The sequence below is a fragment of the Asterias rubens genome, chromosome 22 (genome assembly GCF_902459465.1).
Source record: "Asterias rubens chromosome 22, eAstRub1.3, whole genome shotgun sequence".
Classification (NCBI taxonomy): domain Eukaryota; kingdom Metazoa; phylum Echinodermata; class Asteroidea; order Forcipulatida; family Asteriidae; genus Asterias; species Asterias rubens.
In genome coordinates this window covers 2,390,301-2,407,207 of record NC_047083.1, presented here as the reverse complement: position 1 = coordinate 2,407,207, position 16,907 = coordinate 2,390,301, and the positions used below count along the sequence as shown (strand labels likewise).

General features: G+C 38.6%; 1 protein-coding gene and 1 non-coding gene across 10 annotated transcripts in view; one reads left to right on the top strand and one right to left on the bottom strand.

Annotated features, from left to right (window-relative positions):
• Positions 1–16,085, top strand: part of LOC117304987 (liprin-alpha-1-like) — a 68,162-nt gene extending 52,077 nt beyond the window's left edge. For 7 of the 9 annotated variants that reach the window (XM_033789653.1, XM_033789659.1, XM_033789652.1 and 4 more), the window contains 7 exons: positions 6,986–7,076; positions 7,736–8,018; positions 8,914–9,089; positions 9,807–9,904; positions 10,913–11,157; positions 12,467–12,716; positions 13,100–16,085. In XM_033789653.1, coding sequence (XP_033645544.1) covers positions 6,986–7,076; positions 7,736–8,018; positions 8,914–9,089; positions 9,807–9,904; positions 10,913–11,157; positions 12,467–12,685 — 1,112 coding nt within the window. In that variant the 3' untranslated portion in view covers positions 12,686–12,716; positions 13,100–16,085. Of the gene's footprint in view, positions 1–4,403; positions 4,434–6,985; positions 7,077–7,735; positions 8,019–8,913; positions 9,090–9,806; positions 9,905–10,912; positions 11,158–12,466; positions 12,717–13,099 lie in introns of all 9 variants that reach the window. The other 2 variants (XM_033789656.1, XM_033789655.1) reach the window with 2 other exon arrangements.
• On the bottom strand, positions 1,367–1,439 carry Trnan-auu. The gene has a single exon. It is a non-coding gene; the product is annotated as a tRNA-Asn (tRNA).
• Positions 16,086–16,907: the final 822 nt, after the last annotated feature.

Here is a 16,907-nt window from a genome sequence, read left to right as displayed (position 1 = left end):
AATAGATGTTAAATTTGCATCGGGATAAAGAATATTAATTTTTTTTTGTTTTTACCCATATACACCGATGTGTGTAGCACTGTATACTCAGTACTTTCCCCGAGTCCTGTGAAAAAAATCACAGGCATTTTACTCGGGTGAGATTCGAACCCACGACCCTTGCACTGCCTCTAGCTACCGGGCAATCTCGGTGGTCATTTCTTGCTTATCCAAGAAAATTTGCTGAGCAGAAATATCTGCTTGATAGCTTTATGAAGTTGGGCCCAGGGCTGGCTACATGTAGCTGTAGTCGCCATTTCGGAACTGGTCTAAGGAACTGTCTTCATCAATTTTCTGCAAGATTTGTAAGAACTGCAAGAACTGCCACTTTATTAAGTGGCAGCCATCTTTGTTTGTTCACTGTTATGTAGGCCAAACACAATCATGGCCATGATTTAGCAAATGTGTCTAAAATCACAACAAAATTAGCAAAATTCAGAGTGCATGCTTTGGCTGTGACTTACGCCTCTAGCAAAGTCTGTCTTTGTACATTGTAGGTATTTCGGAGGGGAATTACATAATGTTGTTGAGTTTAAGGGATAAAACACGTAAATCTATTCAGACCGTTGGCTGAATCATTTGTGCAATGTTATTTTGTCCGTTCCTTGTAAAGCAAGATTGTTTTTTTGTTTTTTTTATAGAGAATATTGAAGTGAATTCAGTTTATGTTTGATTGGTCTGTCCAGTTTTAAGTTTTGAGTTTTGTAATGCATACATTTTGATTGATGGCTTTGTGTTGGCTCATTGCTAAGCCTTGCGCATGGTTGTGATTGAGCTGGCAGTGTGCCAGCCAACAGTTTGCCTGACTGCATGAAAAAAGTGTCATGGTTACGGAAGAAAATGGCCGCCTGATTCTGAGCTGAAGCTCGACATGAAAAGAATTCCTGATCCCTCCAGATCATGTTTGAAATCGCCAAAAAAAAATTTCTTCATATTTTTTGTTTATGACAGGTCAACTTTTTTCCACATACACAAATCAAATCAAATCAAATCAAATACAGTCTTCATCATATGAAACAATTTTATTGCAAGTTATTTCACATTTGGGTCACTTGTTCAGAATTTATTTATTTAGAATTGTTTGCGTTTAATTAATATTATATGCAGCACCTGTAGTGGAATGATCTCCATGTAGACTTCAAAACATAGCAAAATGTGAAAACTTTCAAGAAGGGACTGAAAACCCATTTTTATACTTTTGCACCTTTGAAAGTGTTTCTTTAGATACTTGAGCTTTATAACGTAGTTTGATTGAGTGAGTGTCATCCTAAAGAACAAATTATGTTATTGATTTTTTTTTTTTGGGGGGGGGGGTTGAACAAAGAATTGACTAGAGTGGGATTCGAACCAACGACCTCCGGATTAATGTGCCGGCGCTCTACCAACTGAGCTATCTAGCCCTATGTTGGCGGTGTCCCTATTTTGTCAATATCTTTGTTCGGGGGTGATTTATTTTGTAACACTATAGGGCATAAAGAAGTATTTTAAAGGTAGGGTGTCCCATAATTGTAAAGCCATCACAAATGTCCGAGGGCAGCCTTCAGAATGGAGTGAATGTCACATAGTCATTTAGTTAACACATTTTGGGTTAAAACATTGCCTTTGGCTAGCAGTTACGGTGTTTAGGATTTTACTTGTTTGATTTGTAAAGTTTTATTGTAATGCATTATTCAAGCATCAATGTTACTGCGCCTTGAACACCCAGCAGGGTGGATATGTGCGCATTACAAGTCTTATTATTATTATTATTATTATTATTATATGCTTGGCATGTGCCCTTCCAGCTAGTCTTGATACAAGGCTGTTTTAAAGCTATCTCTGCTCAATACATGTACCTTCAGTATTGCACGCTCCCCCACACCCCTCCCTGAGAAAAACCCACGACTGAAAAGTAAAAATGGCAGAAAGCATATTGAATGTGATGAAGCATTTTTTCTCTGCAATGTATATGCATGTAAAAAAATAAAGTGCCTGTTTAACTTTTAGACTGCATTTTCTTTTTGTATCGTCGAAAGAGATAGTGACAGCTCGTTTAACCTCTATCATAGAGCGGCCATCTTGAATTTGTTTAATTCCCATTCAAATTGAATGATACTAAAATGTGTGGTCCCCTGTTTTGTATGAGGAGAATCGGCATTCTTTAGTGCTGTTGTCTTCCGGGAACAAGACAGAGGTCACGATCAACGACTTTCAAAAACAAACATCAATAAAACTGAACAATATCGAGCATGCCTTCTTAAACTGATCAAAAAATTTGAGCGGAACAGACATTTCAAACCTCAATCTTTCCCTTCCCATGATTCTGAATTGAACTTTGACCCCAAACTTCAACCAACTATAACCCTCCTCTTTCTGCTCCAACTGTCCAAGAATTCATCTTCGAAACCAAATTTTGTATCTTGTATTTTGTCCAACCCGTAAATCAGTAATCATTTGCCCCTCCCCATTATTTTCCTCAGTACCACATTTGACCCCCAACTTTGACGCCTTTTCTCCCCTTTCATCTGGACTCGTTGCCTGATTATATTCCATCTTCAAGCCTTTCTCGCCTCTCGATGAGAACTCGCCTGTATTTGCCTTTCTTTCATATTCCATCTGAACATGTCTGGTCCGGTTCCATCTGGCATGAACCAGATGGAACCGGTTGCAACTGGTTTGTGCTGGATCCAAACTTTCCTAAAAAAAAAAATCTTTGTTTTGAAAGAAAAAAAAGTACAATCAATTAAACCAAACCACTGCAGAAAAACGAGATGGAAAAAAACAAGAAAAGTCTGCACACAGAACCAGTTTGAATCAGTGAGAACCGGTGCAAACCAGTTCGGCCCAGTTGTTCACATTTCTTTGCATGTGTAACATGTCTTTTCCTCTCCATGATATCTACTCTTCCAGTTTCAACATCTCCTCATCTCAAACTGTAAGACGATTTATTTAAACTTTCTTGAATTGTATTTACCGAGACCAAGGTTTGACTATGTTTGCGCCAACGATTAACAGAATTTTTTTCCAGACTTTCCAAAAAATGTTGGACTTGTTCTGTAATCAATTGTGATGAGATAGAAACAGTTTGTTGATACTTAAATTTTAAATTTGGGTCAAGCAAAGAACAATTACCTAGAGTGTGACTTGAACCTGCAACCTCTGGCCTAACGTGTCAGCGCTCAATCAACTAAGCTATCTAACTCTTATGTTGGTGGTCACCCTACTTTGTCAATATCTTTGTTCGGGTGTATTTTCTGTAAACATGGCCGGATTTTTTGTTAATGAGGTTTTGGGGGTTTTTCAAAAGTGTTCCTTGGGTGGGAGGGGTAGATCGGGGTGAGGGAGGGGTAATGTTTGAAGATAACTTTATAAGGAAATTGGTAGACACTAAATCAGAAATGGTTATGAACCTAAAATGTCACTGTTTTGACTGTCTTGATGAGTAGAGTTGGATTCTGTTTCAGTTTGTCGAAAATAGCTTGGCATCTTCCTAATAACCAAAAAAGTATGGTTCTGTTTTTGTACTAACAGTTATTTGAAAGCTGAAAGGCATGCCTTTACAAAAAACAGCAGAAAAATATTCTGTAATTTTAATTTTTTTTTATTTTTGTTTTTTATTATTATTATTATTTTTTTTTTTGGGGGGAGGGGGAGTCTTATTTGAACATTTGAAGCAACTTGTAGAAATGGGATCATCGTTTGTTATTTTTAATTTTAAAGTTGTTTAGTAAGTTTAATATGAAGTAAATTTCTTACCATTCTCATTTTCTTCCATTCATGGTTTTTATTTTCCCTCCATAAATTTCCCAACCCCTTTCTGAAATTTTCCCCTACCCATCTTTTACGCCCCATGCCCCCTCCCATCTTTTGTCCCCCCTGCCTATCTCCCCAACACACCCCCAACTGCCCATGTGATCGGCAACATAATTCCAAAACAACTCTCCTGCAATATGCTCCCTCAACCATTCCCCGTCTACCCTCCAATTGCTATCAATTAATTTTGTTCATTAATCCTATTAACCTCTCCAAATGACCTTTCACCAACCCACCTTGTCCATAACCCTTACTCCAACTGTGCCAAAATTTAACATTTGACAACAATCATAACCATATCCTGTGCAATCTATATAACAACACCCTGTGCAATCTATATAACAACACTTTACCCCCTCACCCCAAATGACCTTTGACCGCAATGACCCCCTCACCGCAAATGACCTTTGACCGCAATAATCCCTCACTCCAAATGACCTTACCCTTATCTCTAACCCTTCCATGAAACAAAAATACATTTTGAAAAAATGCAACAAATTCCCCCCACTGCAAAACAAAATCCTGTCTCTCCCCTCTTTATCACACACGACCCCGTGACCTTTCCCACAAAGCAGCTGTAATGCTGTGGAAGCGATATGAAGGTACACTTATGGAACTCCCATAATGCACTGGTCGTGTTTTCGGCCACTTTTATTTGTGTATGTCTTGCAGCTCTTGTTATGCAAATTATGCAAATTATGTTTAGATGCATGAAAATAAACAAGCCAGAGCTCCACAGTCCTAATTCTTTTGCACCGTTCATTCTTGTTCAGCTCAACAAATTTGCACCGTTCATTCTTGTTCAGCTCAACAAATTTGTTAGCGTGTAGTCAGTATCGACTGTTAAATTGACTTGAAATGTAAAAGCTTTTAGGATAGTCAGCTGAAGCCAATGAGTTGTCAAAGTTGCCGTACAATTTAAGTTGTTTAAGAGAGTCTCATTTTGGGGGACATAGCTTGCAGGATTATTCTCGATACAAGCCAATTCTGAGCCGATGCGCGCAAGTAACTTTTTATATTTGTTTATGTTCACAAAAATGATAAAGAGAAAACCGTATAGAATGCTCAGGTATTTTTTTTATTGGGGAAATTCACTGAATAGTTTGTTTGGGCAGTTTGTTTGTTTGTTTGTCCTGTTCATTTGGTTGTTTTTTTTTAACAAAGGAGGCAAATTATTTGTAATGTGTGTTTTTTGGTTTGTTATTCAATTCAATTATTTTGTTGTTTTGTGTGTTCTTGGTATTGGTTTGTAAGTTTTCTTCAACAAGCGACAAAAATAGTTGTACATGTTACTGCTTTAAAAAGGACCCGTTAAAGGCAGTGGACACTATTGGTAATTGTCAAAGACTAGTCTTCTCACCTGTGAAAATTTGAGCTCAATTGGTCATCGAAGTTGCGAGATAATAATGAAAGAAAAAAACACCCTTGTCACACGAAGTTGTGTGCGTTTGGATGGTTGAATATGAGACCTCAAGTTCTAAATCTGAGGTCTCAAAATCAAACTCTCGGAAAATTACTTCTTTCTCTAAAACTATGGCACTTCAGAGGGAGCCGTTTCTCACAATGTTTTAGACCATCAACCTCTCCCCATTACTCATCACCAATAAAGGTTTTATGCTCATAATTATTTTGAGTAATTACCAGTAGTGTCCACTGCCTTTAAGTATAATCTGTTAATTAAATCAAGTAATCCTCCAAGAAAATCCTGAGTACATGTAGTTTCTTGAATCGTAGCAAAACAATCAGTTGTTTTGGTCATTACAGATTTGAAAAGTTGTAAACCAAAATTTCACGATGTAGTTGTTGACTATCACTATTAAATTAAACTAGATCAACCCCTGCTAGTTGTTTAGTAGTTTAATAGAAGTAGAATAGCTTAAATGTTGGCATGTTATTTTAACCAACATTTTGCTTAATTTTTTTTAGAAACAAATTAATTTTAAAGTTGCCTTTTTTTGTTGTGCACCACTAAAAAAATGTGGACATTATTATTGTTTATATATATATCATAAACTTAAATGCAATTGTATGTGGGGTGTGTTTTTGGAGCCTGTGATCAAAAATGTGTCTATGGCCTGAGCAAAATCATGGACCAAACTGGCTGTGGAGAGATTTTCACAGAGGAATCCCTTAAAGGAACACGTTGCCTTGGATCGGTCGAGTTGGTCTTTGAAAGGTGTTTGAAACCGTTTGTTATAAAATGCAGAGGGTTAGAAAGATATAATGATCCACACAAATGTGCCTCTTAGTTGCATGGTTTTCAAAAAATTTACTCCCATAAATGGCCGACCGTGTTAGTCTACGAGGTAAAAGGAAAACCACGTAATTTCGAGTGATACTTGTGTGGATCATTATATTCTACTTTTAAAATATCTCTCTAATCATATGCATTTTATAACAAACGGTTACAAACGCTTTTCAAAGACCGACTCGACTGATCCAAGGCAACGTGTTCCTTTAATAGATTGTCACGCTCCAGTGTTGGTCTTTTTAAAGTTGTCCAAAAAATTTGGAACTTTTTTTCAAATCTGAAACCAACCTTGAATTGCCCAAAACAACATACGAGCCACGAGCAGTGTGAAAAATATTTTTAAAATGATAAAATCACAATGTTGTTAATGATCTGATTCCCAACAACACACCCTCGTTCAAGATAAAAACTCCATACAATTTTTTCGCTAATAAAAAGATAAACAAATTATATAATAAATTTAACAAAATTAAGCTATATTTTGAAAATGTAAAAACAACAATTTACCCTAGCCAAACTGAAGCCATCTTTTTAAACCCTGTTTAAAATCAAGATATGTCAAATAAAGCTGGTGCTTTTGATTTATTGTACTGTAAACACATCCAAGCAGTAATGGAACCTGACAAAGATGGCAGCAGTTTGGTTGAAATCTATTTATATTTCATGTTTGACTTCACAACGAAAAGTTGACCATCTTAACAGGCAATAATACATAATAAATTTAACACATAAATGGCAATGCATGTAAATTCTGTGAATCAAACTGGTACTTTTTGATCAAAATATTTAAACAACGATTATATTTGATCTGGTTTTTTTTTTTTCATTGATGATTTGTGAATTTTTTTTATTTTAAATTTTTTGATGATAACGTTTCTGTATTGCGTTTACCCCCGGCAACAGCCCAGTACATGGATGATGCTACCTCCCAGGATTCATTGAACGTCAGCTCTGGTAATCAACAGAGAGACTTTGACAGGAGGAAGAAGAAAAAGTAAGTTTTGAAATATCGCAACTTTTTGTTTTATATAAAGGCAGTGGACACTATTGGGAATTAATCAAAATAATTATCAGCATAGAACCTCACTTGGTAACGAGTAATGGGGAGAGGTTGATAGTATAAAACATTGTGAGAAAGAAGTTATTTTCTATAAATTTGATTTCAAGATTTTGGTCAAGTTTAGAATTTGAGGTCTTGAAATCAAGCAAAGCTCACAGCTTCGTGTGAAAAGGGTGCTTTTTATTTCAATCATATCTCTCAACTTCGATGCCCAATTGAGCTCAAATTTTCACAGGTTTGTTATTTTATGCAAATGTTTAGATACACCAATTGAGAAGACTGGTCTTTGACAAATACCAATAGTGTCTACTGTCTTTAAAGACATTGGACACAATTGGTAATTGCTAAGGCCAGTCTTCTCACTAAAGGTCAAAAAGCGGTCGTTCATTGGCCAGCCCTGTGCGCCATGCGTAAAAAATCTGTGCGTTTTGAACATTATAGACCTTATGCACATGATGTCATATCGGTAGCGTTTTGATTGTTTTATCTTTGTTTTACCTCTAAGACGGCAGCTGGATGACGTCACCACATAAGGTCTATACCTAGATGGTGGATAATTAGCAATGATTGTAATTTCTTGTCTTTCATTGCAGACATGAACTCTTAGCGGAGGCTATTAAAGCAGGTACTCCCTTTGCCCTATGGAATGGTCCAACCGTCGTCGCTTGGCTGGAGCTATGGGTCGGCATGCCAGCGTGGTACGTCGCAGCATGTCGCGCTAATGTTAAGAGCGGGGCCATCATGTCCGCTCTATCCGATACGGAGATCCAGAGAGAGATTGGGATCAGTAATCCACTCCATCGGCTCAAGTTGAGATTAGCCATACAGGAGATGGTTAGCCTGACGAGTCCGTCGGCGCCACCAACGTCGAGAACGGTAAGGTTAAAGGGTTTGGGTACTTTTTGTTTGATTCTTTTTGTATATATGCTGTCTCTCGATGTCGAGGAAGACTATTTTATCTGAAGTGCCCCCGTTGATTAGAAATCAATTAAAGCCAGTGGACACTATTGGTAATTACTCAAAATAATTATTAGCATAAAACCTTACTTGGTGACGAGTAATGGGGATAGGTTGATGGTATTGTGAGATGGTATTGTGAGAAACGGCTCCCTCTGAAGTGCCATAATTTTCGAGAAAGAAGTAATTTTCCACGAATATGATTTCGAGACCTCAGATATAGAACTTGAGGTCTCGAAATCAACCATAACGCACACAACTTCGTGTGACAAGGGTGTTTTTTTCTTTCATTATTATCTCGCAACTTCGATGACCGATTGAGCTCAAATTTCCACAGGTTTGTTATTTTATGCATATGTTGAGATACACCAACTGTGAAGGCTAGTCTTTAACAATTACCAATAGTGTCCACTGCTTTTAATGTATGTCAAAGAATTTTAATCTTCACAGACACACCTAAAGCCAACTTTTGAAGATTCAAATTTACACGGTGTCCATTTGTCTATTCACGCGTTAAAGTTGTGCAAAATGTAATTTTATTTGGTCCTCTGTACTTCTAACCAAATTTTTTGTTAAACACCATATGTAAATCTCTTTTGAGTAGTGTTGGCTATGAGAAAAACCATTGAGTGACAACTCATTGTTTTTCGATCAGTATACTCTGATCGTCTTCAGGAGAGTTGCCAACCACAAGTTCTTTTCAGAACCAACACTACTCAAAAGAGATTCACACATGGTGCTACCGCAAACCTCAACTAAATAATAAGAACAAGACAACTAAAATATTTTAAAAAATTCCTCTGGCAAAATGTAGACTCTGGCATTTGGGGAGATGAACCATGAATGGATTGGAAACGAATGGCTGCCCAGTATAGGACTTCCTCAGTATCGATCTACATTCATGGAGTGTTTAGTTGACGCCAGAATGTTGGACCACCTGAACAAGAAAGACATGAGGGGTCAACTTAAAATGGTCGACAATTTCCACAGGTGAGGAAACGCAGATTTAAAGTTGAGCTTTATTTGAAGCTTTTTTTTTAAACCTATGCTTGGGTTTTGGCACTGGCTTTGTCTCAGGCTTCAGTTTGGGCTCTGGCTTGGGCTGGGGCTCTGGCTTGGATTTTGTCATCGAATGTAGAGGAGTGTGAATTTTGGAAATATGCCCCAGGCAAGGATTTTCAGTACATGGACTCTTTGTTCTATACCTCAGCAAAGCAAGAGTATATCCCATGCAATGATTTACATTAAGGCTGTGTCCGAAACGGCGACTTTGGCTACAGCTACGGCTAGATCGCGCGCGTCTGCCTCTTCTTCAACCTTGGTAGACGCGCTGATCTAGACGTAGCTGTAGCCGAAGTCGTCGTTTCGGACACGGCCTTAGATTACAATGGCCATGGCGGCCTCTCTTGCTCCCGGTCTAGGCCTTGGTGCCCCTTCAAAAGTTTCCCATAGGTTTTCCAATTGGAAGTTTCCTTTGCAAAATGAAAATGGCCTTGCCCTCTCGACCCGTGAATTCCTCTTAAAAAATCTTGAGATTCCCAGACAACAATGAAGGCAAACTGAGGAGGGGGACACCTTGGCATAAATCCAGCACCGAATAAGTTTTCACTATCGACATGACACGTTTCTTAGCAACTTACCCGGCAATTCTTGCATTTTGAAAGTCTGAATTCAGTTTGTTGTCTTCTTTGTTTACATGTACATCAGGACCAGCTTCCAATACGGCATTTTGTGTCTGAAGAAAGTGAACTACGACACGAACGAGCTTCAACGGCGAAGAGACCAGACTGCTAATGAAATAAAAGGTGAGTGTTTCCCAGACTCGTTCTTACAAAACCACTTTATAGACAGTTACATGGGCCCTGACTTATTTTGGAATCTCGCCTCATTCTGATTCTATTATGGTCTTGTTCGGAACACTGAAAAGGTTTATTCTTCAACATTGTAGCCGCAGCCAGCCGCAGCCAATAGCCATAGCTGTAGCCATAGCTGTAGTCAAGCTGATGTTGCTTTGCTTGAACCAGACTGGTCCCCTGTCTTTATCTGTAAGGTAAAGAGGATAAAGAAAGGCACTGGTCTTACAAGCGTGTTTTGCCAAAATGAAATGAGGGTGCGTTCGATTAGCTTCCCTGGGTCGACCCCTGTGTGCCCCCGGTACGTTCGAATAGCTTTGACGTCTTTCCAGGGGCTCACCCGGGTCAGCCCAAAGTGCCCTGCTTGTGGAACGGGTCACTTGGGGCTGGCCCCAGGTGCATGACGTCACCATGAGTGATCGTTTGATTAGCTCTAGTCAGGGGCTCACCCGATAGAGCACCGAGGGGTCGACACGGGGATGCTAACGAACGCACCCAAAATATCAGGTGCTTATCACTGGGGGGCCAGGCATTCCAATCCAAGTTCAAACTGTCATTCTGATTCTCATTGAGATGTATGTAGAAAAAAAATCCAAGATGTCCGTCTGTGCTGTATAATTGGCGTGTCATGGCCGAGCGGTTAAGAGCTCCGTATTCAAGCTCTGTTTTTTGATCAGCAGAGTGTGGGTTCAAGTCCCGGTCTTGACACTTGCTACGTAAAATTGGGGAGGTAGTGCTTTTTGCTCTACCGGCAAGTCTTCGGATTGATGATACCCAAGCCTATATCCATATGGACTTTAAAGTAAAGGGGGTAACCCTGTTTCAGCCCTAGGAGTAGGTGGCAATGGCCTCTGCAATAAAAATAATTGTAGCCCACACCTTGAAGTGGCCTTGTGTGTCTGGCGACTTGCATTAAAAAAAAATTATAATTAAGTATATCTCCCAATACTGTCTTTTTAGACGTACTAGTGTGGAGCAACGACCGCGTCATCAAGTGGATCGTCTCCATCGGTCTGAGAGAGTTTGCCAACAACCTCATCGAGAGTGGCGTCCACGGAGCTCTGATCGCACTGGATGAGACGTTTGACCACCAGGCCCTGGCGCTGGCTCTTCAGATACCGACCCAGAATACGCAGGGAAGGCAGCTACTGGAGAGGGAATACTATAATCTGCTGGCTCTAGGCACAGAGAGACGGATGGAAGATGTGAGTAATGTTTTTTAAGATTGTTCGTAATTTTGTATTAATAGTTTATTATTATTATTATTATTTTTTAAAAGGTATTTCTTTATGCTTACTTAAAGGCAGTGGACACTATTGGTAATAAATTAATCAAAATAATTATTAGCATAAAACCTTTCTTGGTGATAAGTAATGGGGAGAGGTTGATGGTATAAAACATTGTGAGAAACGGCTCCCTCGGAAAGGCCATAGTTTTTGAGAAAGAAGTAGTTTTCCATGAATTTGATTTTGAGACCTCAGATTTAGAACTTGAGGTCTCGAAATCAACCATCTAAACGCACACAACTTCGTGTGACTAGGGTGTTTTTTTCTTTCATTATTATCTTGCACGTTCGATGACCAATTGAGCTCAAATTTTCACAGGTTTGTTATTTTATGCCAGTGTTGAGATACACCAACTGTGAAGGCTAGTCTTTGACAATTACCAATAGTGTCCACTGCCTTTAAAGATTTGTTTTCTTGTGCAATTTTTCAAATGTTTGTTTTGTTCAAATGTTATATCTCATCGTTGTTTTTGCGTTGTGATTGTGCTTTCTTAATTAAATTTTATTTTAATACTCTTATTGTAAATTTTCTTGCAATTCGGCTGATGCCGCGATTTGTAAACATGTATAATAACCATTGATGAAATGAAATCAAAGACAAATGTCCTCTTCTCTTACATTGTCCGACAGCATCCAATACCCTCCCCATTGCTCCTATTTTACTTTATATACTGGTACTTAAAACCCATTAATCAACTTAAAGGAACATTACAGATTTGGTTTTGCTAGCAAAAAAGTTGCTGGCAGTGTAAGCACTTGATGTAATCCGCCATATATACATAAACTGACAAACCTGTAGAAGTTCGAGATCGATCGGCCATCTGGGTCACGAGAATAGTGAAAAACCAATTGCACTGCATCGATGCCAAAACAAAAATGATAAAACGCTCACTGAGTGATAAACTCCAACAGCGAAATTAGATTATTTATTTCTCATCAAATATGAAATTTCGGACAGAAATATTTTAAGGGATGTTTTGTACTATCATCATCATTAGACCATGTAAGTTTTATGTAAATCTGTGATTTTCACAATTTTTTTTTTCTTACCAATTCTATAACGTTCCAACATTTTTGAAAGGAGTATTTTTGTACTACATACATGTACAAAGTGTTTGCACAGTGGAGACAACATTTATTGCCACAGGGCATTTTCTTGCGAGATTTTTTTTGCAAGATTTTGCTCTGATGCGATGTTATAATCTCTTTGTGTCCATCGTCTCATACAGGATGCAAGCAGCCGGTTTAAACGTGGCCCCTCCTGGAGGAAGAAAATCTTCAAACCGAAAGATGGCTCCTCACCGAAGGGCAAAGATACGGCATCCGCCACATCTCAAGACTCCCCCACACCGGGGTCGCCGAGTCAAAGGTCAAATGCAGCTCAGAAACCTCAGGGTCAGGGGTCAACGACGGCGGATGGGCCGGGAGTCAGGACATATTCCTGTTGACATAAGGAATAAGTGACAACTCAAATCTCAGGTAGGAAATCGGCTAAGCTTCAGGTTCATCTTGGAAAGAGCATTTTCGTATTTTCCTGTGGATACGACGTGTCTTATCTGATTTTTTAGACCCCCCAAAACATCGGTGCGTCTTATCTTTCGTTTGCGCCTTGTCTGCTGACGATTGATTTTTTTTTTAAATGATAACTGCATGAAATAAAAAATACCTTCTTGTCCAGTTCAAATCAACAATGACCAACTGTCTTTGTGTGAAGATTCCTTACTCAATAATGCTGTCAAACAAGGCTATTCAGACAGTGAGACTGTATTTTTGTTCGAACAGTGCCACAACCCCCCAGACCGTCCTTTTTTATGTAAAGTGTAAATCACAATCACTAAGGTTTTATTTCTGTTTGTCTTTAGGTGGCAGCTAGATAAATAAGCTATGGGACCAAGATGGGTGGTGTGCCACCGTAGACCAACCCTTCTCACATTCCATGTGGAATCCATCACAAGCGGTTTCAACCAGTCAGAACTGGTTTGAACTAGCCGTATCTGACCAAACCCAGCCCGGTGGAGAAGTGGCTGATGAAACATTTGTTTGTCGAAACCAGTATGGACTAGTTGAAACCAGATGAAACCAGATGAAACCAGATGAAACCCGAGTACTAGTGGATGATGATTATCTTGATGCAAGAGCAATGCTGTCAGCCAGATTGGATCTCTCTGCAGGATCCAGCTTGGACTGGTTGTAAACCGGATCCCTCTATCGCAGATCCAGTTTGAGCTGGTTTTAATCAGTTTTCTCTTGCGCAGATCCAGCTTGGACTGGTTGTAACTGGATTCCTCTATCGCAGAACCAGTCTGAACTGGTTGTACTCAGTTTTCTCTGGCCCAGATCCAGCTTGGACTGGCTGTAACTGGATTCCTCTATCGCAGAACCAGTCTGAACTGGTTGTTATCAGTTCTCTCTCGCCCAGATCCAGCTTGGAATGGTTTTATCAAGGGAGGTTTTTGATCATCATTGATGACCAGATTCAGTCTACATGTGTTGAAAAGTGTGGATCACCATACTTGGCAGGCTATTACCGGATACAGCCGGTTTGTAGTGGAATATTGTCCTCTGGGAGATCTGGTTCAGACTTGATCAAGCGAGTTGAAGATTCGTCAGTTTTTAGTATTCAACATGGATTTGTGACCAGATGATACTGGTCTGAACCGGTTTCGAGCAGCAGTTGTAGAATAAAAACACATCCAGCTTATAAACTGGATTGAATTGGTTGCTCAGCATTTTTTACTCTCTTGAAAAGCAGCTGAAACATGTCTGACTGTCATGAGCAAGACTATTAAACCAGTTCAATCTGGTTCAATCCAGATTTGACCACTTGGAACCAGTCAAGACCAACCACAACTTAGTACCACACTGCGTACAACTCAAATTGGAAGAAACTAATTTGTCAAATGCAACAGCACGGCTTGGTACTCATTCCAGCAGAAGCAGTGTTGTCGTATATTATGTAGGATCCAGATCTGACAGGTTCCATCTAGTGTAAGCCAGTCACAGCTGGTCAGAACCGGTTACATTTTTAGGTATTTACTAGATTTGTAATATTTATTGCAAAGTTATGAAGGAAAAAAAAACCAGACATTTTATCGTAAAAAGGTGATCCCACCAAGAGGCTTGTACTTAGTCTCTGTTTATTTATGTTCGTTAGAAAAACATTTGTCTCTCTCTCGTGAGAAGTACGAGTCTTGTTAACATTGATCTCTGTTTGTGTTACCATGGAAACATCTTCCATGGAGATACCTATTTTGCATTATTAAGTCATTATCAAGGACTAACAAGTTTGGGGTTTTTCAAAATGTCCTCCTGAATGGCAGGTTACCTCGATACAAATAATCGGATTCTGCTGGGAAAAGTACATGAATTGAAGTGCCAGTTAGTCAGGAAGCGTGGCCTTGCTCCTCCTTGAGTATAAACTCCAGACCCGATACCAGAGTTGTAGTTGAGTACTTTTCCATGAAAATAAGTACAAGCACGAGTACGAATACTCATCCAAGAGTTTCTGAATAAGCACTTTTCAAAAGAGTAGAAGTATGCGTTCTGTTCTCGTGAGTAGAGGTACGAGAACGTTGTCTCTGAGTACACAAACTTATTCATGAATTTGAGTACAATTACTATGAATAAGAATGAGTATGTGTACTTTTTCATGACTTGGATATCGAGTATACGTTCTTTTCTCACGAGTAGAAGTACAAGAACGTTTCTCTGAGTACAAGTACTTTTTCATGAGTTGGATATTGAGTAGTATGAATACTTTCTCCATGAATTCAAGTAAAAGTACTTTTCCAAGAGTACGAATAATGAGTACTATTCCATTGGTACAAGTATTTTTCCATAAGTATGAATACTTTTCTATGAGTAACTGTATGTCTGATTGCGCGTACTTTTGCAAGATATCAAGTATGAATAATTTTCCATGAGTATGAATACTTTTCCATGAGTACAAGTACTTTTCCACGAGTACCTGTATGATTGTGAGTACTTAACTTTTGAAAGGTATCAAAGTATGAGTACTTTTCCATGAGTATGAGTACTTTTCCATATAGTTACGAGTACTTTTCCACGATATTGAGTATTCAAACTTTTGTATGAGTACAAGTAAGAGTGCAAGTACTTATGCAAGATACCAAGTATGAGTACTTTTCCATAAGAACCAGTAAGAATGTTAATACAAGTACTTTCCGAGTGCAAGTCTGAACACATTTGATGAGTACTACAACTCTGCCTGATACTTTATACTCGTGTTTCTTTACGTCAACCTCTTGTTCTCTGCTTTAAGGAAGTGTTACCTACTTAGCGACATTTCCTTCGTATTGTCTCGCAATTTCGATTTAAAAAAAAATTGACTTCAAGGAACAAAGTTCTGGGTATTTTATCATCTCACCAAAGAGTAATGACAAATTCAGGAGGAAAGCTTTTATCAAGTTTAAAATGTTATATATGCAAATTGGATAATCAAATGATTATGACTCTAAAAAAAAAAAAAAGACAAAACGTCTGACCTATTTTGAAAAATGGTATCTTCTATTTCTTTTATTTATTTAGCTGAATGGAAGAGTACATTTTTTTCCGAAGGTAGGGTATCCGATTGTACATTATGCTTTTTTGTAAATTATGAAAATTCTGAGTCTGTTTTAGGAGTAAATATACTAGAAACTTCCATTTTTATGATAACAAAAAATAACAACTATTTCTTCCTAATTGTAAAAAAAATGTACAGAAAAATGAGATCTGAAACCTGCAATGTCCATAAAAACCCTTGTGGGGTGACTCTTAAAGGCAGTGGACACTATTGGTAATTGTCAAAGACTAGCCTTCACAGTTGGTGTATCTCAACATATGCATAAAATAACAAACCTGTGAAAATTTGAGCTCAATCGGTCATCGAAGTTGCGAGATAATAATGAAAGAAAAACAACCCTTGCAACACGAAGTTGTGTGCGTTAAGATGGTTGATTTCGAGACCTCAAGTTCTAAACTTGAGATCTCGAAATCAAATTTGTGGAAAATTACTTCTTTCTCAAAAACTATGGCACTTCAGAGGGAGCCGTTTCTCACAATGTTTTATAACATCAACCTCTCCCCACTACTTGTCACCAAGAAAGGTTTTATGCTAATAATTATTTTGTGAAATTGCCAATAGTGTCCACTGCCTTTAAACAGAAGGAACCAACTTCACTCGTTGACAAGTTGACAAAGTTCTCCTCAAAAGTGCTAAGTTTTTTTTTTATTATTCTTCTAAGCCAGGGCCCAACAAGTTTTAAAGTGGGGTTAAGGTTCACACAAACATTTTTAAGCAGAAGGTTTCTTTAGTAAATGATTTCAGCAAAATATGTTGTGCGTCACCAGTTGCAGCAATGTGAACACCATGGGTTTTGCTTGGTAACTGATTTCTATCGAGCTAAATATTTCTTTGTGTAGTGACATTCGGGCTAACCAGATTCACTTTAGACCCAACTTTGGTTTGTCATTTGTTTACCCCCCCCCCCCCTTTTTTTTTTCCTTTTCCTCCCAGAGCCTTGTCAGATAAGAATTTGGTTCTTGGTTTTATTAAGGGTCGTTTCACAAAGGTGAACGTTGGTGAATTTTGATCGATTTCCGTGTCCAGTCATCAATGTTGGAGAGAGCACAGGGCATGCATTATATCATCGGGACACCGTGAAATGG